General features: G+C 38.1%; 1 protein-coding gene and 1 long non-coding RNA gene across 2 annotated transcripts; both read right to left on the reverse strand.

Annotated features, from left to right (window-relative positions):
* Positions 1–10,212: 10,212 nt before the first annotated feature.
* LOC131151949 (uncharacterized) lies at positions 10,213–12,336 on the reverse strand. The gene is made up of 2 exons (XR_009135805.1): positions 12,077–12,336; positions 10,213–10,472 (listed from the first exon to the last, which is right to left on the reverse strand). It is a non-coding gene; the product is annotated as an uncharacterized LOC131151949 (long non-coding RNA).
* An 875-nt stretch (positions 12,337–13,211) lies between these two features.
* LOC131151956 (multiple C2 domain and transmembrane region protein 16) lies at positions 13,212–18,038 on the reverse strand. The gene is made up of 2 exons (XM_058103483.1): positions 14,421–18,038; positions 13,212–13,778 (listed from the first exon to the last, which is right to left on the reverse strand). The coding sequence occupies exon 1, from the start codon at positions 17,707–17,709 to the stop codon at positions 14,494–14,496; it is 3,216 nt and encodes a 1,071-aa protein (XP_057959466.1). The 5' UTR covers positions 17,710–18,038; the 3' UTR covers positions 13,212–13,778; positions 14,421–14,493.
* Between the last annotated feature and the right edge of the window lie 4,144 nt (positions 18,039–22,182).

Here is a 22,182-nt window from a genome sequence, read left to right on the forward strand (position 1 = left end):
TACTGGAATCGTCATCCCAGGAAAAACACGGAATGCAGCCGACAAATCCTGGTCTAGCAACAGAACAACCCTCGACCAATATTGCCCATTTCCTACATCCTATACTCTGGTATGTACACATTAATACTCCTAACCAAGTCTATAAGACCTAACAATCTGGTTAGCTCTGATACCAAGCTGTCACGCCCTGAACACGCAGATGGGTCTAGGCGTGAATATAGTAACCTAACCTTTCTCTGTATCAATTAAAACCTACATGATATAATACAATAAGAGGGTCCGACCCCGTGGGGTACATAGATGCCCTATACACATACAAAAATACATCCATACTCATCAGTTACGCAGCAGAAAATGTTTCATCTATCTATATAACATACCATACCAGAGTCTGTACAAAGCTAGGATACACGAACCCATACAATATTAAGGTATACAATCCCATAAATACTGTACATACTTCGGGTGTCTACAAAAACCATCACGACAACCCGACTACAAAACTCGTACTTAAGGAGGCACTAATAGCAGCTAACAACACCCCTCGCTTCTGATCCCTAGGATGCTAAATACGGCTACCTAATGGACTTGAAAAGATTGTACGTACATTCGGCATGAGACACCTCTCAGTAAGGAAGAAGCAGGTTATATCAGTGTGTGGCATACTAGTGTTATTTTACACAAAACATAACACTATACAATACGATACAGTTCGAAAACATTTCCATACAGTTCCACTATTTTTACAAATGCATTCCAGTACATATGATACCCAAAACATACGGTCAGTGTCGTCACACTAATACGCAACTATGCTATGAAACCCGAAACTTCACAGGAATTACATTGCCAATACGATGTAGCTCACACTAATACGCAACTACTCCATGAGCCCAAAATTTCACAGCGATTACATTGCCAACGCGCAACTACTCTATAAAACCCAAAACTTCACAGGGATTACATTGCCAATACAGTGTAGCTCACACCCCTCTGTGACCAGTCGGGATACGTAGTGATATTTCACACCCTCGGATATAGAGCCGGACACTCTCGCCTATAATTTTCACACCGGTACATGGCGCAGCGTACGGTAATTAGCTACCACATAGCTATTTCGAAGTACGGTAATTAGCCGCCACTAGCCGATTTCACAAAACTTGGAATCATTTTGGAGCTCACACTCCTATACATATCAGCGTACGGTAATTAGCTGCCACATAGCTGTTTTACAAAATACCTAGAACAATTACATACAACCATACATACCACACTTATTTGGTTTACGACAAATCATATCGTTTTCCAATTCAAGTATACATTTTATACAAATATGAATAACAATCATCTCAATAATACAATTTAAAAAAAACAATCGGTTTTCCAAACAAAGCAGAGATGATACCGAAATCCTTAAATTTCTCAAAAACTATAACTCAAAAATTCCATACTTTTACCCGATAGATTTCCCCAAATAAGTTACCAAAACATATATACGATTGGAGCCTACAAGCTTATCGATCCCAATTTAAAAAATAAACTGCTATAAACTGAATCCCCTTACCTTAACCTGAATTCTAACTACGAACTCAACGGTCCCCAAAACTACGAATCGAGACTCCAAAACCTACAAACCACAGTACAATACATGCTTACAATTCGTACTACTACACATATTTTGAATTAGAAAAGAAAACCGAGCCTTACCTCGATTTTAGCCCAAAACCCGAAATCTCTCGAAATGAAATTTCGATCCACTAGAAACGTAGAGAATCCTTCCCTGAACCTCGCAGTAATGTTGGATTTACGAATCAAGCGACGAACGGAGAAGAAAACTAGAGAGAGAGAGAGTTCTTCAAGTTCTAGATAGAGAGGGAGAGGATATTTTGAGATTACTTAGCTTAGAAGCAATGGAAACTGATATTTATAGCCCTTGACTCGGCCGCCCTCATCTACGAATTGGCGTCCTCGTCGACGAGTCTGCCATTTCCTTCAAAGGCAAAGCGGTGGCCTTGTCGACGAGCCTGAGATCCCTGGTTTCCCGAAACCTCTCGGCTTCTCCTCATCAAAGAGCCTCTGAATTTCGTCGACGAGAACAGAAGGAACTTTGTCGACGAACTCTGGCCTCGTCGATGAATTCTGATCAATTTACCAATTTACCCTTCTTTTACATAATTGATCCATATATAATGGTTCGGGTTCTTACAATGAAGGAGAGAAAGGGGAGGTAGCCATGAGGATGAGCTCCAGCACAGTAGCTATGCTGCTGTGTTCTCCTTTGCTGCGGCGCAACTTCAACCCAACGACCCTCAAAAACCCCTAGCCAACCATAACCCTATTCCTCCCCTTTTTTTCCCTTTTCACTTAGCCCCTTTTTTTCCTTCCCTGCCACCTTGCCAGCCTACATGTGCCAGCCTAAATAATTCTCCCCCAGTGCCTACATCAGCTCCGAGGCTTCCTTTTCCCTATTTTTCTTTCACCCAAAAGAAGCCCCCACTTTTACTTTTTCCAATTGAATTTACTCCACCTACCCACTACAGAGCCTAACTCCAGCAAACACACATATTAGGCTTGCATGGCTGGGTCACATCAAGACCCGGCCCACTCCTTTTTTTGTTTTTCATTTGCTTCTCACACACCTCATTGCTAGCCCAGCACACAAGTACGATTTCGACCATATTGAAGCCCATATCTCTCAAAGATCAAAACAAAAAAGTTATAGATATCTTTCTCAGATTTTCCTAGAATTTTGAATCATATCAATCGGAACTCAGACGAGAAAGTTACGCCCATATTACGGAGTAATGCCGAAACAGTCCATAAAACAGCATATGGTAACTTCACGTCCAATTTAGACCTTGATGAAGCTAGTATTTAAAACACAAAACATGAAAATTGTAGAGAGTTTTCTTATCTTTTTACAGCATCTTGAATCGTCAAAATCGGAGGTTGGATGAGAGAGTTGCGCACAGATTACAAAGTATCGTCGGTTTTTAGCTTCCAACAATCGCCCTGTGATAAAAAATACTAAAAAATCATAATTTACTCAATAAAACTCAAATATTATAAACAAGACACAATGTTAATTTATTGAGATTAATTATACATTTAATTAAAAATATAATTTGTAATACATGAATTAAAACACCTAATTATGCAATTTAAGCGCGTAATTAGCTACCTCATCAAACTAGCCCCCTCAACCCAGTGAACTGGGGAGCTGCATCCTCTTCGAGCACAGTTTGATGGTACCCACACACTATTTGAGATATGTGGTTGCACTCTATTCTGTATAGAACAACGGTACCGTACTCTGTAGCTGTATCTATCTATAATCTTTCCACAGGGATTTGATACTATATACATATATACTATGTTTTTTTACTGTTTTCATTATGTTTCCAAAATAACCATAACACAATTAATCTGAACTCTAAATACTGTAATATCTGTAGCATCTTGATGCTATAACTGTATAATCTGTCTGTATACTTTGAGTGTTATGACATTTAGGAAAACATAACATTTTGTAAATACTATGTATACTGATTTTAATAAATATCTGTATACATATATATATATATATATATATATATCTGTGAAGCTATCTGAATAAAAAACTATATATGTACTTATATCTGTCTATATAATATTGGTGAATATCTGGTTATATCTTCTGTATAACATCATATACTAGAAAAACTGTATGAAATTCTACATCAAATAATATTCTACATTAGAATCTCATATTCTATAAAAACTACATAATAACCGGTATACATGCACATATGTAAAATTCTTGTAAATATAATCAAAACTCCTAACACAACATATTTCCCTTACCTAGTTTCTGAAAAGCCCTCACTGAACTCTGGCTCTACATCCACAAGGTTCTCCACTCAACACCTTGAAAAAGACATCCTCGAGAACAAAACATCAGTATTTTCCTGCATACAACATTTCTTATAACCTCAGGGAAAACATATTCTGAATAAAACACCTCATCCTGAATTTAGGATGAATTTTAAACCACTTCCACCAACGATCAGCTCCAGTAGTCTTGCAAAGAACTTCACTAGGAGCGTCGTGGTGGCCTCGGATTTTCGATCTGGTGAGAAACGGGGCCGAAATCGAAGAGAGAAGGAGGGAGAGGCGTTTAGATAGATAGAGAGAGAGAGAGAGAGAAAGAGAGAGAGAGAGAGAGAGAGAGAGAGAGAGAGAGAGAGATGAGAGAGAGAGAGGAAGATTTACGCCAACTTCTACAAATTAACTCGAGTTTTCACTATTTATAAGTCTAGATTCGTCGACGAGACACGTCATCTTGTCAACGAGTTCTTAAGTGATTTCGTCGACGAACCTTACTTCCTTATCGATGAATGTCAGACTGCCCAAAACCCCTCTCGGTATCTTCTCATCGACGAGACATGGTTTCATTGACAAGGTCTCCCTATGCGCTCGTCGATGAACTCCCTGTGTCTGTCAACGAGGCCCTATGTAAATCTTCTTGGTTATTACATCCAAAGTGCAATGTCGCGTTCGTCGACGAAGCCTGCTGCCTCCTTCTGTTTCTGTTTCCATTTTCCTCCCTCTTTATTATTTAAATACCATTATTCTTCAGGTCATTACATTGCGTCCCCAAACTTCAGCTCCCAATGAATTGATCCTCAATGTGGAATCTCGATGGTAGCTCCGGTCGCCATGATTATTATTCCACTAAGATACCAGATTCTTAATACTAATGAGCATGTTGAGGTTCTACAAAAAAAAATTGAATCATTATAATTACATACCAGACATTGTTCATGAGCCTCGAAAGATTCTCATCATGGCTTCGAGATTGCGTAACTAGCTTCAAAAATTGGAACAAGATCAAGACCTGTCTCACGGAATCCGACGTTTGCGTCAAGCTCAGCTAGGAGTATGTCACCGCCAATTAGTTCTTCGCCGCCTGAATCTCACCTCTTCAGTCTGGGTGTTGCAAGCCTTCAAAAGTTTGTGGATATACTTTCGTGAACCAAATTACATGGGTGAATCCAGTGAACCAAGCATCGGCTTCTTGGTCTTGTTCAGGTTTTTCTTTGAAGTTTGGATGAAATTTCGTTTTATCCCTTGCTGATTGTTAATCTGTCAATTGAGCAGAGCTATTGTTTGTTGTTATTAGTTAAAAAAAAAAAAAAATGTGGCAGTTGGAATTTTAGAACAGGTCTTTTGGAAATTCCTTCCATATCTGTTGTTCCATTATCTCAATTGAAGCACTGATTTCCAGTAATTTCTCGATTTCTCGCAAGAAGGAAATCAATGTCAAGATCCTCTAGAGACCTTTGGGTTTTCGGCCACTTCTCCGGCTTTTTTTTCAATTGCAATGATTGCCAGTCAGGAGCTTCGCACTTCAGAGTGACTTTGTAGGTCTCCACTCTCATCTCTGGTTTGATCTGCTAGTTCGTGTTGTCGTCTACGTCTCGTCTCCGGCTCACTCGTATTGGGTCTGATCTGCCGGTCAACCATTCCTGCTCTGGTTATGCCGTGTTTCGTCACTCCTTCTCAGAGACAATTGATCTCTTGGAGTTTCTTGATTTTTTGAAGGAAATTTTTATAGGATTTTCCTACGTTTTTGGTCATATTTTTGGTCTTCACTTCGTAGCAATTTTCGTCTTTGCCGGCACGTCTCGCCTACTATATGCATTGGCATCTTCTCCTACGAATCATCTCCGTTGCCTTCTTTGCTGTTGTCATGCTTCACATTAATGGAGTTTCTTTTTTTCATCATCTTTTTACCGTAAGATGGCAATGTGAAATCTTTATTCACCATCTCTATCTTGAGGGGGCATATTAGAATTGTTAATTGTGTTATTAATCTGTTAGTTAGTTTAATTGTTACTTTGTTAGTTATTATTTCAGTTGTATTTTTCATTTCATATACTAGTATAAATTCTATTATAAATACCACTGTAAAGATAACTTTAATCAATTTTGGAATATACAATTTTATTTATTTTAACAGGACACGTGGCAAATCTCGCTGGTTCATCCAGCGAGATTTGCTTGCATATTGACTTTCTTCCTTCCTTTGCTCGCGGACGAACCAGCAGCAAAGAAAATAGGGGCTCTGCAAAGCAGACTTCAACTTTTAGGGGAAGGTTGATGAATTTATCAATAAAGGAAAATTTGACAAAATCGAGAATTAATTATAAATTTTAACATAAAATATTAATAATTTTGTTATTTAGAAGAATGTTGATGGATTTATCAATAATAGAAAGTTAGACAAAATCGAGAAAAATTTTAAAATAAAATTTTAATAAATTTTATTATTTAGGAGAAGTTTGATAGATTTATCAATAAGGGAAAGATTGACAAAATCGAGAAATAATTTAAATTTTTTTTAAAAAATATTAATATATTTTGTTATTTAGGGGAATGTTGCTGAATTTATCAATAAGGAAAAGTTTGATAAAATCAAGAAAAATTTAAAAGAAAATATTAATAAGTTTTCTTATTTAGGGAAATTTTAATGGATTTTTCAATAAGGGAAAGTTTGACAAAATCTAGAATTAATTATAAATTTTAAAAGAAAACATTAATAAATTTTGTTATTTAGGGAAATGTTAATGGATTTATAAAGAAAGGAAAATTTGACAAAATTGAAATAAAATTTAAAAGAAAATATTAATAAATTTTGTTACTTAGGGAAATGTTGATGAATTTATCAATAAGGGAAAATTTGACAAAATAGGGAAAAATTTTAAAAGAATATATTAATAAATTTTGTTATTTAGGGGAATGTTGATGAATTTATTAATAAGGAAAAGTTTGACAAAATCGAGAATTAATTATAAATTTTAAAAGAAAATATTAATAAATTTTGTTATTGAGGGGAAGGTTGATGGATTTATCAATAAGGAAAAGTTTGACAAAATCGTAAATAATAAAAAAGACACAAATTGAGGGATTGTGTCCACTGAGATACAGCAAAATTAAGAGAGGAATGAGAATTTTGAGGGTGAACTGCGATAGGAAAACTAGGAAATGGGCAAAGCAAGATGGTGAGTGAGGGAAAATGAGACCATAGAATGAGAGATTTTGGGAAGCAGTACACCATAACAAGCATGAATTGTGCAATTTTCCTTCACTGCTATATAAGTTATTCGCATTCGCCTCTTCCTGCCCCTTCAACTACTCTCGTCTTCCCTACACCGACCCCTCCGCCACTGAAATCCTCAGCAAGCGCAAGGACTATCTCAGCCCCTTCTTGTTCCACTTCTAAGAATAACCTGTAAGCCTTAATTTCTCCGTCGATTAATTTTTCATACCTCATCCAATCATTAGGATTATTAGTTAACAATTTCAATAATAAATATTTAAATTATTCTACTTAATAAAATAATAAAAGATTTCCCTATTTAATTAAATATAATATTGCTGTATAATTGTAATGTATGACTATTATAATAATTTATGATAAAAATAATATTTTTAAGTAAATTATAAACAATAATTTATTCGATGTGAAAATTTAAATTAATAAATTATTCTTCCCTCTAATTATTTAATTAATCATTATTATAATAAATAAATAAATAAAGAGAACACAATAAATTTCATATGCACATGAAATCTCGCGACACCAAGTAGCGAGATTTAAATGACAGTCGAATCTTATCTAGACGCGTGTCAAATCAAATCCCACTATACCAAGTAGCGAGATTTGTCTATATTTATCTTGAGCGTGACACGTGACAAATCTTACTAATTGATCCAGTAAAATTTGTTTAAATCTCGTTAGATTAAGAGTGAGATTACGTCAGAGTCATTACGGGAATTATTTTTTTTTTTTTTAAAAAAAAGATAAATCTAGAAAAAAACTCAGCATGTGAAGAAGGAATTTTTTCCCATTTTATTATTATTTTATAATAAAATATTTAAAAAACCTTTCTTTGGGAAGAATTTTCCCATTTAAATCTCCGTCGGAGGAGAAAGAGAGAGCCTCAGACCGAGTGTTTGATGGCAAATGGCCATAAATGCATTATGAATAATCCAACAAGAAGGAGCCCACTATCGCCTTCTCCCCCTTCTCTTTTTGAGCATCAAAAGACCCGCTAATTTAAAAAAAATAAAAAAAACAAAAGCTCATTAAAGCTAACAAATCCTCCGCCTCTCTTTCTTACACTTTTCCAATTCCCTTCCCATATAATACGCTTCTTTCTAAATCCTAATTACTTCTCCCTTCTATTATTCCCTCCCAAATCCATCTCCTCTCTCTCTCTCTCTCACATCATGCCTATAACTGCAAAGACCTCCACAATAGCAGAGGACATCACATTAAGAAAACCCAAAACTGAGGACACCCGATGATATCAAAAAAAGAAAAAGAAAAAAGAAAACCTAAAAACCATCCCATCATAAAAACATATCCAAACCCACATATTCCTTCCATTGTCCAATCCACTCCCTATAAATCCTCCATTTCCTCTCCTGCTCTCCCCCTTCTCCAACACTATTCCCAATGAGAACCCACCACAGCAGTTAAAATTAAGAATAACTTCTCAAGAGGGAGACTGAATTGGATTTTAAAAATTTCTTTTAACTTCTTTTAACAATCCTTAACTTCTTTAAACACTTAATCAATTTTTTAACTTGTTTATTTAATTTCACCAATTACACAAGAACTTAGTTCTTTTATCCAATCAATAACACAATTAAACAATTAATCAATTAAACACAATCTTCAAACCAAACAATCAAATTATTTGCCAAGTACAAGTTAAACATCAACCAATCAAACCAAGATAAAAAGTATTTAACACTTTGGTAATATAAGATCTTGAGATTGTTTGTTTGTTTATATAAGTCCCGTGATTATGAATTTGAAAACCTTGTGAAGAATGTAATTTAATATTCAACAATCCTTTCACAAACACAATAAAGCTTTTGTAGTCAGCCTTAGATATAAATTTTAATCAAGCCCTGTATATATGGATTTGCTTAATATGATGTTCAATACAACATTCAATCACTCTTTCAAAATATTCAAAACTCAAATAAACTTTCAGTTAATTTATCTTTGAGTGTTTAACCAAGAAATGTACTCTCGTATGGTTTCCGCAAGATATGGTTTCACCAACGTACTCCCTTTCGGTTTCCGCAACCCAAATTAAAATTAATCTTTAAGTTTACTTGATTTCCAAATATGCATAGTATATTTGATTTTCAATTTAAATCATCCACGCAATTTAAATATGTACTGAAAATAAAGAATAAGGAAAGAGAGAGTGAGACGGAAATTTTTACGAGGTTCGGCTTATACCCAACCTACGTCCTCGCCTTTGGCAAACCATCAAAGAATTACTAAACTTGTTCCGTTGACGGGTGGAACAAACCTTTACAATACTCCTTGGTTAAGGCTAGAGCCCGCATTCTCCAAACGATATCCCTTCGTCCGGTTACTCCTTACATAGGCTAGAGCCCGCCTCTCTAAGTAATATCCTTTTGCTTAGCCAACGATCCAAACAACCCTTGGAATCGTCAATTTACAATAAACGAATCAAATATTTGTGTACAAATAATTTGCTCCTAAAAGAGCTGATTAGTACAACAATTCAGAACTATATACTTCAAAGTAAATAACAATATGAATATTCAAATTGAAGTTCAAGGAAGTATATCACCAATTTAATTCTTTCAATGAATGAAAGATTTCAAAATTGTAGCACAAACTTGATGAGTAAAATCAACAAGAATTCAGTAAGTTTCGTGCAAGTTGAGATCAAGAGAGAGCCTTGAAAATTTGAGAGAGATTTTGAATTTTTTTTGAATTTGAATTCTTGATCTATTTGATTCAATCATCTTTGAGGCTTATTTATAGACTTTAAAAGGTGAGTAAATTGGTCCCCAAGTGTGTTGAAATATCTCCAAAGATTCCATAAATTTTGATCCATATATAACCTCATTTAAAAATTTGACCGTTATGAGAAAAATCAGAACAGCCGCGTGGCAGTCGCCTGCCCCAAACCTCTAGTCGCCTGCCATGTTTATTTTAAAGGAATAGCAGGGGCAGTAGCCTGGCAGTCGACTGCCAGAACAAAGCCAGTCGCCTGCCACGACCACTGAAAGTCCCTGAACCCTTAAACCCGGGTCCGGTGCGTTATACCTAATCATATCCTCATAAATCATATTTCATAACATACGCAGCGGAAAACATAATCATAATTTTCATATAACATAATATCAGAGTTTACTAATTCTAACTATAATCTATATTAAATCATCCAGCACCTGCATTTTCATAATTACATATATCTCCAAAACATTTCAATATGTTCACAACTATCTTTTCTCCACAGACTTAAAATATAATGACGTAAAATATAAATATTTGCATCCCATAATTTACATAGAAATATACCATTTTCTTTTACTATTTCCCAATAATACTATAGAACCTCGAGCTCTCTAAGCTTGATCTAGACGAAATCCTGAAAAAAAAAAAAAAATTCATATTTGGGTGAGACACATCTCAATAAGGGAAGAAACCATATATTAAAGTAGTGTGTAGCCAACATGAGTTTATATATAACATAATATTTAACATTTGAAAATCCTTAACATAATTTTCGAAATCATTCTCTGATCCTAATCAAACACATGCAAATGTTTAACTCACGAGATTTCTCGAGGATAAGGGTGATTACCCGCTCATACAAGTAGCATCTCTCTACTCTGATACTTAGGCAACCCAAAGGTCACAATTTAAGCATACCAGGGCACTTACCTTACTCAGTAAGCCCTCAAGTGTTAGATTGATCTCGTACTCACGCATTCAACAATAGTTTACCGGCAAAGGTCCTAAGGATTGGGAATTCTACTCGCCCATACAAGTAGGTTTCCTCTGTACTAGTGCATTATGTAGCTACTACCACATCTGAAGCTACTAGTGCACTCGCCTTACTCAGCAAGCCCTCAGGAGAAAGGTACATCTCGCCCAATCGTAACATGTTCTACGTACATACATACTTCTATTATCATAATACATCATTCTTTTCTATCATTATACATTCATGTACATTCATTCATGTTCATAACTTAACTTTGCATTTCGTTTCACTTTAAGTGACTCTTTCCCATTTACATCATTTACATTTGTCATTTCATCGTCATTTCATTTCATAACATTTCATTACTTCGTACTACAGTTAGTCTTTAGCCATCATCAGTTAGTTTACGTAGAAACGTGTTAAATCTGCTAACCCAGCTCCTTTTAGCTGTCATCAGTTAGTCTACACAGAAGTGTGCTAGATCTGCTAACATGGCTCTCTTTCAGCTGTCTTACATTTACATGGTTGCATTTAACGTACATAGGTAACATTGTCCATATCATATTTTTTTTTCATTACTTTACTTACTTAGCCTACATCTCATACATTTAACATATATTTCCACACATCATTCTATTTACTCATGCCACACAATTTAGTAATAAAATTCATACACTGCCTGTAAAATAAGCCAACCAACATTTAATATTTATATACTGAAAATACCTTTCATTCCTTACATAATTACACTGAAAATATTTTTCCACTTTTATTCGTTCATTTTCGCATATACATATCTAATAAACATCCCTAAACTTAAAAATATATATATAATTTAAATAGCTGGTATTTTACCCATACTGAAAAATTACACGTACATATAACACAATTTATTTTTTATTTAAATTCATAAAAATTCTGATTTAATATATATTTTTCTTGAACTACGCTAACAGGGACTCTGAAAAATACCTACGGCGCTCACCTGGACCCTAAAATTAGATTCCTAATTCCAATAAATTATTCATGAATAAAATATTAATTTAATACTTCCTAGGCCTTTAAATACCCAATAAATAATTATCTCCTTAAATTTAGTCAAATTCTCAAATCCCACTCTCGCTTTGGAGTAGAGTTTAGAAAACCCCAATTGACAAATTACCTAAATCAAAATGACGATAACGACGACTACGACCCCGTGGTGGTGTCCATTCGTCGATTTAATCACATATTAACGGCGAAATTGAGAAAATGGAAAAAATTACCTTTTCCCAAGAGTAGTACCTAAACCGTTCGCATGAAAAATCTGCTCCAATAGAAATGTCGGCAGTGGAACTAGAAATCCAACGGCACCTTCCGTTTTTCGATCCGCTACCAATTCGTCGAGTAATTGAGAAAAGAAGAGAGACGGAGACGGAGAGCTAGCACGCGCAGGAAAGTATTCAGGGGCGGGCGTGTCTGCCTCTTCTCCAGCATCTTCTTTCTTCTTATTTCTTCTTTCTTCTTTTTTCTTCTTATCTCTTCCTGTCAAATAACTTTATATATATATATATATATATATATATATATATATCTTATTTTAATTATTTTTTTTTATAAATCCAATACAATAATATTTAATTTAACAACTAGTTATTTAATTATTTAATTTATCTTAATTTAATTTAATTTTTTTAATTTTAATTTTTTTTTAATTTAATTTTTTTTCTTTTTCCCACGTCATTCATTTTATTTATTTATCTATTATTTTATTTATTTATTTTTTCTAATTATTTTAATCATTTTAAATTTTCGGATCTTTACAACCACCCAGGCGCCTATCCTAGTTCAGGCAGTCTACTGGTTGCACACATGCTGCTGTCAACTTTGCGCACCTTTCTATTTTTCGGTCATAACTTTTTCTTTATAACTCCAAATTTGATGATATTGGTATCAAATGAAAGTTAAGAGAAAATCCTACAACTTTCATGTTAAACACTTTTTAAAATAAAGGGTTTTTGATAGAGAAAATGCAGCTCAATGCAGATGTAGAAAAATTATCAGCATTTTGAAAATCATTTTTTTGATGCTTTTCATTCCAAAAATGATTTTAACCTTTTTGAAATAATTTTTGATCTTATAAAAATAATTTCCAAGTATGTTTAAAGGTATCTAGGTCCAATAAATTAACCTAAGAATTTCATGTATCCATATTGAAATTATTTGAAGTACTTACATGAAATTTCCTATAAACTCCTTCAAATTTCCAATTCTTGAATTCCTTGAGGTTTTTATGTTTGCATCATCATTCTTTGAGCTTTCATAAAGTTCTCATTAATCCTCATGCTCTCATGATCTTCAAACTTTATCTTTAAATTCATTTTTGAATCCATGCTTCAAGTTTGATATAAATCATCATTCTTTAAAATATAAGCTTTCCTGAATTCTTTAACCTTGCATTCATCATTAAGTCCTGAAAATACATCACTTAAACAAAGCATGTTAAATTTAACTTGTTTGTTAGCATCAAAACAAGATGTTAAGTCTTATAAGGCCAACAGTAGTAATAATAACAGCAACATAAACAGCACCAACGGAGCTAAGAAAAAGAACTTCTCATCTGTAACATTCAGAGGTCTCGTCTATGCGGCATCGGCACAGGCTTCGTTGCTTGAGGTTATCCGAACGACGACTGACTGGCATGCGAGGAAGGTTTCTACTTGCCATTATTCCTCTGCATTCTCCGAGGCAGATAGATGATCAAAGCTCCGAAATTTTTTTAATTCGTGAAATTAATCCCAGACGAAGCTTGATGATGAGATCAATAGCCGCCAGACCATCATCGTCCTCGCCCTCAACAATGCCGCCATGTCCACCATTACCAACCAGCAGTACTCCCTCGCTGTCATAAAAAATGTGCTCAACCTCCATGTCCTCCTCGACTACTTTGACAGCCCCAAACTCCACGCCATCTACAACGGCCCGATCCTGCAAGATTTGACCGCCAAGTGTCACCACATGAATATCCCTGCCCGTTTAAATCTTGTCTAGTGGTCCTGCGAGATTTGACCACCACTCATTTAAATCTTGTGATCTTGCTAGATTTGGCCACCACATATCACCACACGAATGTTCCTGTCCGTTTAAATCTCGCAGGTCTTGCGAAATTTATTTAAATATCATAGCATATTTAAATATCATAGCACCATCCTCGAAAACCTTAAACCGGGAAATTTTTTTTCAAACAAAGTATTTTTAATTATTTTGTTATAAAATAATAATAAAATTCGTAAAGAAGTGTCCAAGCTCGCAGGACCAACCTGTTCAAATCCCACTGGGAATAATTTTCCCTAATAAAGTATTATTTAATATATCATTTTAAAATAATAATAAAATGAGAAAAACTCCCGCATCCTCCCCTCAACCGCACTGTATAATATTGAACTACAAGTCTACAACCAACGTTTAACTCACTTTTAAATTGTTCGCTGAAAAATCTACAGCTTCCTAATTAGGAGGTGTGCCAAAAAAATAAAAAGAAGGAAAAAAATTCTTCTCAAGATTACCTTTAATTTTAACAAAAAGAGATATTCTAACTAAAATTTTGGAAAAAGATCGGACGAATTATACCCCGCTTCCGACTGGAATGCATATCCATCATGATTCATGAGAAAATTATTACTGTGCCTCCTCTTTTTCTGAACTACATGATTCGATCAGAGAGCGAAGGCAGCCTCCGGAAAAAATTCAATGCCGGCGATGGCATCCTGTCTCTGAACATCGGATGGCGGAGATAATAGAACCCCGACGCCATCGCCACCATCTTCGACGGCACCAAGTACAGTATCAACGCCACCACGAAACACAACCCCACAAATATCCCCGTCGCGCGCGGATCCCTCCACGTCACCAGCGCCTGCACCCGCTCCCCTTGCGTCGCCAAATCCCCGAGCACCGTCTGCACCCTCGCTCCCAGCGTCCTTAATTTATCGTACCTCGCACGCACCACTTCCGGCGATCTGCTGCTCGGTACCGCATCAAACTCCTCGTCCAGCTCCTCCCGATCCACCATCTCCGTCATCGATAACTTCGCGCAAAAGTGCGGCGGCGGATCTCGCGATCTGAACCTGTAGTTCCACGCTCCGATCACGAACACGTAGAACGCCAGCGTCGGCACTATCAGATCCGGAAACCACACCAGCATCACCAGCAAAGCGTGCACGAGTACCGTCCCCGTCGGATTCTTCCACGTGCGCGTGTTCTCCACCCATCCAACGACGTCGATCACGCCGGCGACCACGTTGATTATCCTGTACCAGTTCGCGCGCACCTTTCGCATGCTGAAAGTGTGCGAATCCGCATCCAACATGTAGAGCACGATTTCCCGCCGGAGCGGCGGTTCCGATCTCGACAGGTGCGCGGCCACGATCTTCACCGCCGTGTTCCTCAGCATCTCTTGGTGGACCATCCCAAGTGGCTTGATGTGATGCATCAACGGCAGCTGTGGTTGAGAGTACACGTGGAGGACATCTAGCGTCGGAGTTGCACGTATGAACCGTACGGCGAGTTCTATCTCGCCCAATTTCCTCAACCCCGTGGGGGTCAGTAACAGTAGAGGATACGTATTTCTGTATATTCTACCTGTCTGTAACGTAGAGATACGTATTCGTACCTTTCCAATGCGGAAATCGGGACGCGTGGCCTCTTTAGAGCCGTCCATCTCGAATACTCCCCAGCTGTCGAACACTCCAACGGTCAGCACCGTACACGGGTCGTAGACCTTCCACGTGTACTGCTCGTTCCACTTAGGCTCCAAGCTGTCTGATACTGTTCGGGTTCGGACCCACTTCGGCCCGTATTTGGCTACCGAATACGCATGGGTAGATCCTTTTCCGTTAACGGTCTTCATCGGAAGTAAGTTCTTACACCCGACGATGCCGAGCTCTACCGTACCGATCGGCGGCTTCCAAAGCTGCCTCGCCGTCGGGCGGTAGTCGCTGCACACGTGCGCTGCCTCATCCATCACGTGATATCCGCCATCGAAGCACAACCGTAGGTGGATCCTACCTCTATACACCCTGGTTTCTTCGTTACGGTCTTCGAAACTGTACCACTTGGGGGCCACCTGCCGATCGTCCACGCGCCGCTCGATCGCCGCCAGGGGTATTTTGGCCACCCCACAAATCACCGGACCTTTCGGTTGCCGGTTTTCCAAAATTAACACCAGGTCGTCGCATAGTGGTTCCGACGCGACGAACATGAGGTCTTCGTTCCAAGAGAGTGAACCGCTACTGGTAGTGGTAAGCGAGAATTTGGTCTTCATGACTTGGAATCCGAGCTGGGCTTTTACCTGGAAGGACATTTCTTTTACCGCGGTTAAAGGTAAAATGTCCTGGGCTTCGATCACCGTGGCTCTAAGGTACCAAAGCTTGGGTGATAAATAAATCTTGGAGCGTGAGCTAACGTTACCGGCCGTGTCTGTTTTCCACGCATCAGGAAATGCTTCGTCAGCTTGCGTGCCAACCCACGTGGCAAGCATAAGGTCGCCGTTGTGAGCTCCACCCTCCTCCAATTCCAATCTGTACCACTGTGCAGCTAGTGGACTGTCCGGTGGGTCCCTTAGGAGAATCTCTGACGTGTCAAAGCAGAGTCCGCCTAAGAAATTATAGCCGGCCATCTCGGGAGTAGGCTCCACATCGGGGGCCGGTGGGTCCCACACAGAGACTTCCAGTTCATTAGCGGAGGTGGAATCGGGTGTGGCGCGGCCGAAGGCAAACGTTTGGTCCCACTTGAAGAAGGCGGTTTTCCGGGCTGGTTTCGAAGTGACGTGGCTGCCGGAGACAGATATCTTAACGACGGGAAAGCCGGTGGTGGGGAGCGATCGGGCCTTGACTATTCGGACGAAGAGGTAGTGCATCTTGTCCACGAGATCGAACGAACAACGGTCGATTGGGATTTTCTCCGGCGGATCTGTGGCGTAATGTCGGGCTGGAATTGGCCGTGGAATTGGCGGTGGAGGGCTGATTCCGGCGAGTTGCACCTGCGGCACCGATTTAGAGACTGTAGCTGCCATTATTTCCGGTGGCAGGACTACCTTGGATGCAGCTTCAGTTTCAGCATCAGGCTGTGATGGTGATGGGTCCACGAAGTTCGCGCTTGGTTCCGCCGGCTGTGGCGGTGGCGGTGGCGGCGGGTTATACACTTGCACAGGAGTGCCATCATTTTCCAGTGCTGGTGGTGTTGTTGCTGAGGCTTCACTCGGCGGTGGAACTGGCGGTTCCTCATTTGATTTCGGCGGCTCCGGTGGATTCGACGGAGATTTCCCCGGCTCCGGGGGAGGCCCCGCCGCCGAATCAGACTTCTCGGCACTCGCATGCTCCGTCGCCTCTTTCGGCGGCGTGTCAGATCCCGGGGTCGCTTCTTCCGGCACCGCTGAAGGGGGCGGGGGAGTCTCAGACTTGGTAGTGGGCTCTTCAGACGGAGGCGGCGGGGGCGGGGGCGGGGGCGGAACAACCTCGTCGTGATAGTAGATTTTGAGTCCAATATCTCCGCGTACCCAACTGAGCCAGCTCTTACTCTCCAGAGGATAGCGCACCACGGCCTCCTCGCCGGAAGTGACGAAGTGTCGAGAGTGGACGACAACTTTGCCGAGAAAGTTGTTACGGGTGGTGGGGCCAACGATCTTGTCATGGTAAAGGGCGACCTCAAGCTCGTCGCCGAAGACGTGGGAGGGATGAACGACCTTGAAGTCGAGGACCTCGTTCCAGGTGGGATTGAGGGTTCGGATGGCGGTGCTGGTTTTTTTGCGCTGGCCGTGAAAATCAACCATGACGAAGGGGCTGGCGGTTCCTCGGCCGTCTTTGGGCAACAGATCGCGGGCGTCCACCACCTCCACTATCAGTTTTCGAATGGAAGCCATTATGATGATGATGAATTGGGGATCGAATTACAGGCAGGGCAAGAAGGAGGTGGATTTAGTTTGTGAAATTTCTATATGATCACATTGTTCCGGGAGAGGGTCTGGAGCGAGAAAAGAGGGGAGGTTTCTGCGTCCACCAAAGGAAAATTTATATAATAACAGAGAGAGAGAGAGAGAGAGAGAGAGGAAAAGTTGTGGGGAAAAGGAAAATAAAAGAAGAGGATGGGGTGACTTGATGGGGAAGCTCGCGGTGAGTGGCAGAGAGGAGTAGCAGTAGGCGTATTAACTTTTATATCATACGATAATGCTTGCCCTTTCAGGACTGGGACAGGACAGATTCTTTGCCATTCCTCGGTTTGAGAAAAAGAATAACAAAAAAATATACTTTGAAAAAATATTGAGAACGTTCTGTTTCGATAAAAACTTTTATTTATATAAAAAATAATATGAAAATTAATTTATTTTTTTAGCGTATTTTATTTGATATCAAATATTATTAAGATTAAAAGTCCCATTTTAATATAATTAATAGTTAAAAGTTAATAAAAATTATTCATTCATATTTTCTTACTTTTTAAATATTTTTTAAATTATAATTGAGACCCAAATCAAACACTTATATATCCTATTTAAGTTTTTAAAAAATATTAGAAAAAGTAAAAGAAAATTATCCAAAAATTCACATTTTCATGTTTAGATCTTAAAGAAAATGAGAAGAAAAATAAAAAAATATTAAATACATGAAAAAAAATAATTTTAAATATTATTAATACTTAATTTTTAATTATATTAAAATAATTTTTATGTTTGATTTAATATAGAAAAAACATAATAAAATATGAGTTTTTTTCCTTATTTTCTTTTCCTTCTCTTTTCCTAAATAAAAAATTTAATCCCAATGAACCCATAAAAATGGTTAATGACATAATAGTTTGCAACTATTTGTATATAAAAAAAACAGACCTTGAATTTAAATTTGTATGAATTAATTAGATAAAATTTAATATAATTTTATATTACATATTATCTAAATTCACACAAGTTCAAATTCACAATCTCTATCAAAGTTACTATAAGTGTTATTTGTTGATATCTAAAATAAAAGTAGATTAACTATAAAAAGTGTTTGAATATTTATTTTTATTATAATTATTGTTTGACTTTACATTATTATCATCATATAAATAATGTTATTTCAACATACAATTAATTTATTCTAATACATAATAAAATATATTATATATTATTATTTTCAAATTAATATTATTACATATATTTTTAATTAATGGCTTTAAGAACATGTACCTAATTAAATTCATATTCTAAAGCTTTTAACAATTATATGTTCAAAAAATTCAAAATTAGTCCAATTAATTGAAATAATGACAGTCATGATCTCTAAATTTTAACCATTATATTTTGCTATTATAACATAATAATGTTACTTTTATTTTAATTAATATTTATTATTTTAGATATACTAATAGCACATAATAGTAAAATATAGTATGGCGGCATTGATTTTAATTTATACCATACGTGGCTAAGCTATAAACTAAGATTGAGAGGAAAAGTTTTTCAAAATCAAGAGAGTTTCACCATACCAACAACAATACCAACAACAACACAGTAACAAAATCAACCCTTAGGTCTCACTATATGAGGTTGGTTATATGAATCATTTTCTATCAATTTATACGATCATATGTGTAAGAACCCGAACCGTGATCAGGGAATGAATTAATTAAAAGAGGGGTAAATTGGTAATTAAGCAAGCTTCGTCGATGAAGCCAAAGTTCTTCGACGAAGTCTTTGTAGTTCTCGGCGACGAAGTGCAGAGTCTCGTCGACGAGGAGTGGCCGGGTCAAAGGGTTATAAATAGATATTTTCATTACTTCTCAACCTACTCTCTATCTCTCTAAATTTCTTCGCCGTATGTAGGGGGAATCATAGATCCGACGTTACCATAAGGATTAGTGAAGGATTCTCTACAAGTTCTAAGGATCGGATCATTGATTCGGGTATCTTCAGGTTTTGGCTCAAAATTGAGGTAAGACTCAGTTTTCCAATCTGATCCGGTAGTTCTGTAGAGAATAGGTTTGTGAGCCTATTTTGTATTATGGTATGTAAGTTTTGGAACTCGATTCGCTGTTTAGGGGTCTTGGAGTTCAGGATTTGTCATTTGGGGAAAGGTAAGAGGATTCAATTTATGTCGATTATTTTTGAAATCAGACTTGATGGAACTGTGCTCCACGGTCCTATGTGCATTTTGGTTACTCATTTGGGGGAATCTAATGGGTAAAACTATGAGTTTTTCATGTTTACAGTTTTGGGAAAAGGGGATATTGGGTTACATCCCTGGTTTTGTTGGAAAAACCGTATGTATATGATGACTTTATACTGTGTAAAAGGGATGATCGTGCCTTGACTTTGTTTAAACTGTATATGTGTCATGCCCCGAACCCCGAAATGGGACCCAAGGGTGAAAATGTAACCTAACCTGTCCCTGTATCATACAAATCATCACAGATACAGTACAATGGATGAGAATCCGACCCCGTGGGGTTCCCAGGCACCCTAAACACATCCAATCACAATTATATAAGCAGCGAAAAAAGTCATTATATATCAACATATGCAGTACCATACCAAAGTTTATACAAGACCAGACACAATGCTCAATCAAAACATGCAAACGGGCGCTCATCACATCCCAAAATGGCAACCCACTAAAATTACAGTCCTAACACTTACTTAACGCTAAACGCAATACACCGACCACTACGCTTCTTACACCAGGACGCTAGTTCCGGTTACCCGAAGAACCTGTAAAAATGTACGTATAGTAGGGGTGAGACACCTCTCAATAAGGAAAAACACATGTTATATCGGTGTGTGGCATTTGAGTGTTATCATGATACAACATACACGCAGTTAAATGCATTCCAGTACTAATTTACACAGTGCATACACGCACACATACGGTGGCCATTTATACGCAGCTCCATCACAATACATACACATAATCAGTAATCCTCAGTGTCGTCACACTCTTCGGCCCGAAACCTGCCCGCGACATACGGCGTTGGCCCGTAGCCAACCCGCGAACACGGCGCCACTGGCACATGGCTAGTCCCCGACTCCCATGGCATCATACCGGCGCTAAACTTGTGGATCCACACCCTTCGACTTGATCTATCGGAATAGGCTCACGCCTTCGGATATAGAGCCGGACACTCTCAGTACCTAGAACAATTTCGGAACCACGTTCCTACTAACATTTCAACATATCACACACACATGCATGCTCATATAACCAAACAAACCACATTCATTTGGTAATATAAATCATAGTTTTCCAAAAAAATACAGTTTAAACAAAGTCAAGGCATAGCCATCCCAATATCACAGTATAAATCACACATATACTCGGTTTTCAACAAAACCCGGGATTCAGCCTGTCGGCCCCTTTTTCCCAAAACTGTAATAATGAAAAACCCATAGTTTTCCCCGTTAGATCCCCCCAAATGAGTAGGCAAAACATACACAGGACCGTGGGCCACAGTTCCACCGGGTCCGATTTCAAAAATAACCAATATAAACATAGTTCCCCTTACCTTAGCCCCGTAAGCAAATCCCGAACTCCAAGGTCCCTAAACAGCGAACTGAGTTCCAAAACCTACAAATCACAGTACAGAATATGTTCACAAGATAGTTACTTACAAATCTACCGGATCAGAATTAAAAATCGAGCCTTACCTCGATTTTTTGCTGAAACCCGAAAATCTCCGAAACAAGATTCCGATCCGTAGAAGCTGTAGAGAATCCTTCTACGATCATCGTGGTAGCTTCCATTTTCCGATTCCGTCAATGATCGGCAAAGAATTCTAAAGAGAAGGAGTAGGGAGAGGTATAAAGAGAGAGAGAGAGGAGAGAGAGAGAGAGATAGAGAGAGAGAGAGAGAAGAGAGAGAGAGAGAGAGAGAGAGAGAGAGAGAGAGAGAGATTTGAGATTTCATAATGAGAAAGCAAAGGAAATTTCCTTTTATAGCCTTTTGACCCGACAATTTCTAATTTTGCCCCTCTCTTAATATTTAAACCCATTTTTCATATTTCGGGTTCTTACAATATGTTTAGAAAACCATGATTTTAGATTACCAAATGGGTATGGTATGTTTGGTTATATGAGCATGCATAGTTGTGTTATGTGGAATGCAATTGGAATTGGGTTTTGAGTTGTTCCAGGTATTGAGAGTGTCCGGCTCTATATCCGTGAGCATATGAAATCGTTAGACCATGTTTGGCAAGAGTGTCCGACTCTATATCCGAGGGCGTGAGCCTTATCGGCTGATCACCGAAGGGTATGGATCCACCAGTTTGTGCCGGTACAATGCCATAGGAGTCTAGGACTAATCATATACCAGTGACGCCATGTATCATGGGTCAACTACGGGCTGAGGGTTGACGCTGGGTA

The sequence above is a fragment of the Malania oleifera genome, chromosome 1 (genome assembly GCF_029873635.1).
Source record: "Malania oleifera isolate guangnan ecotype guangnan chromosome 1, ASM2987363v1, whole genome shotgun sequence".
In the NCBI taxonomy this organism is placed as follows: domain Eukaryota; kingdom Viridiplantae; phylum Streptophyta; class Magnoliopsida; order Santalales; family Ximeniaceae; genus Malania; species Malania oleifera.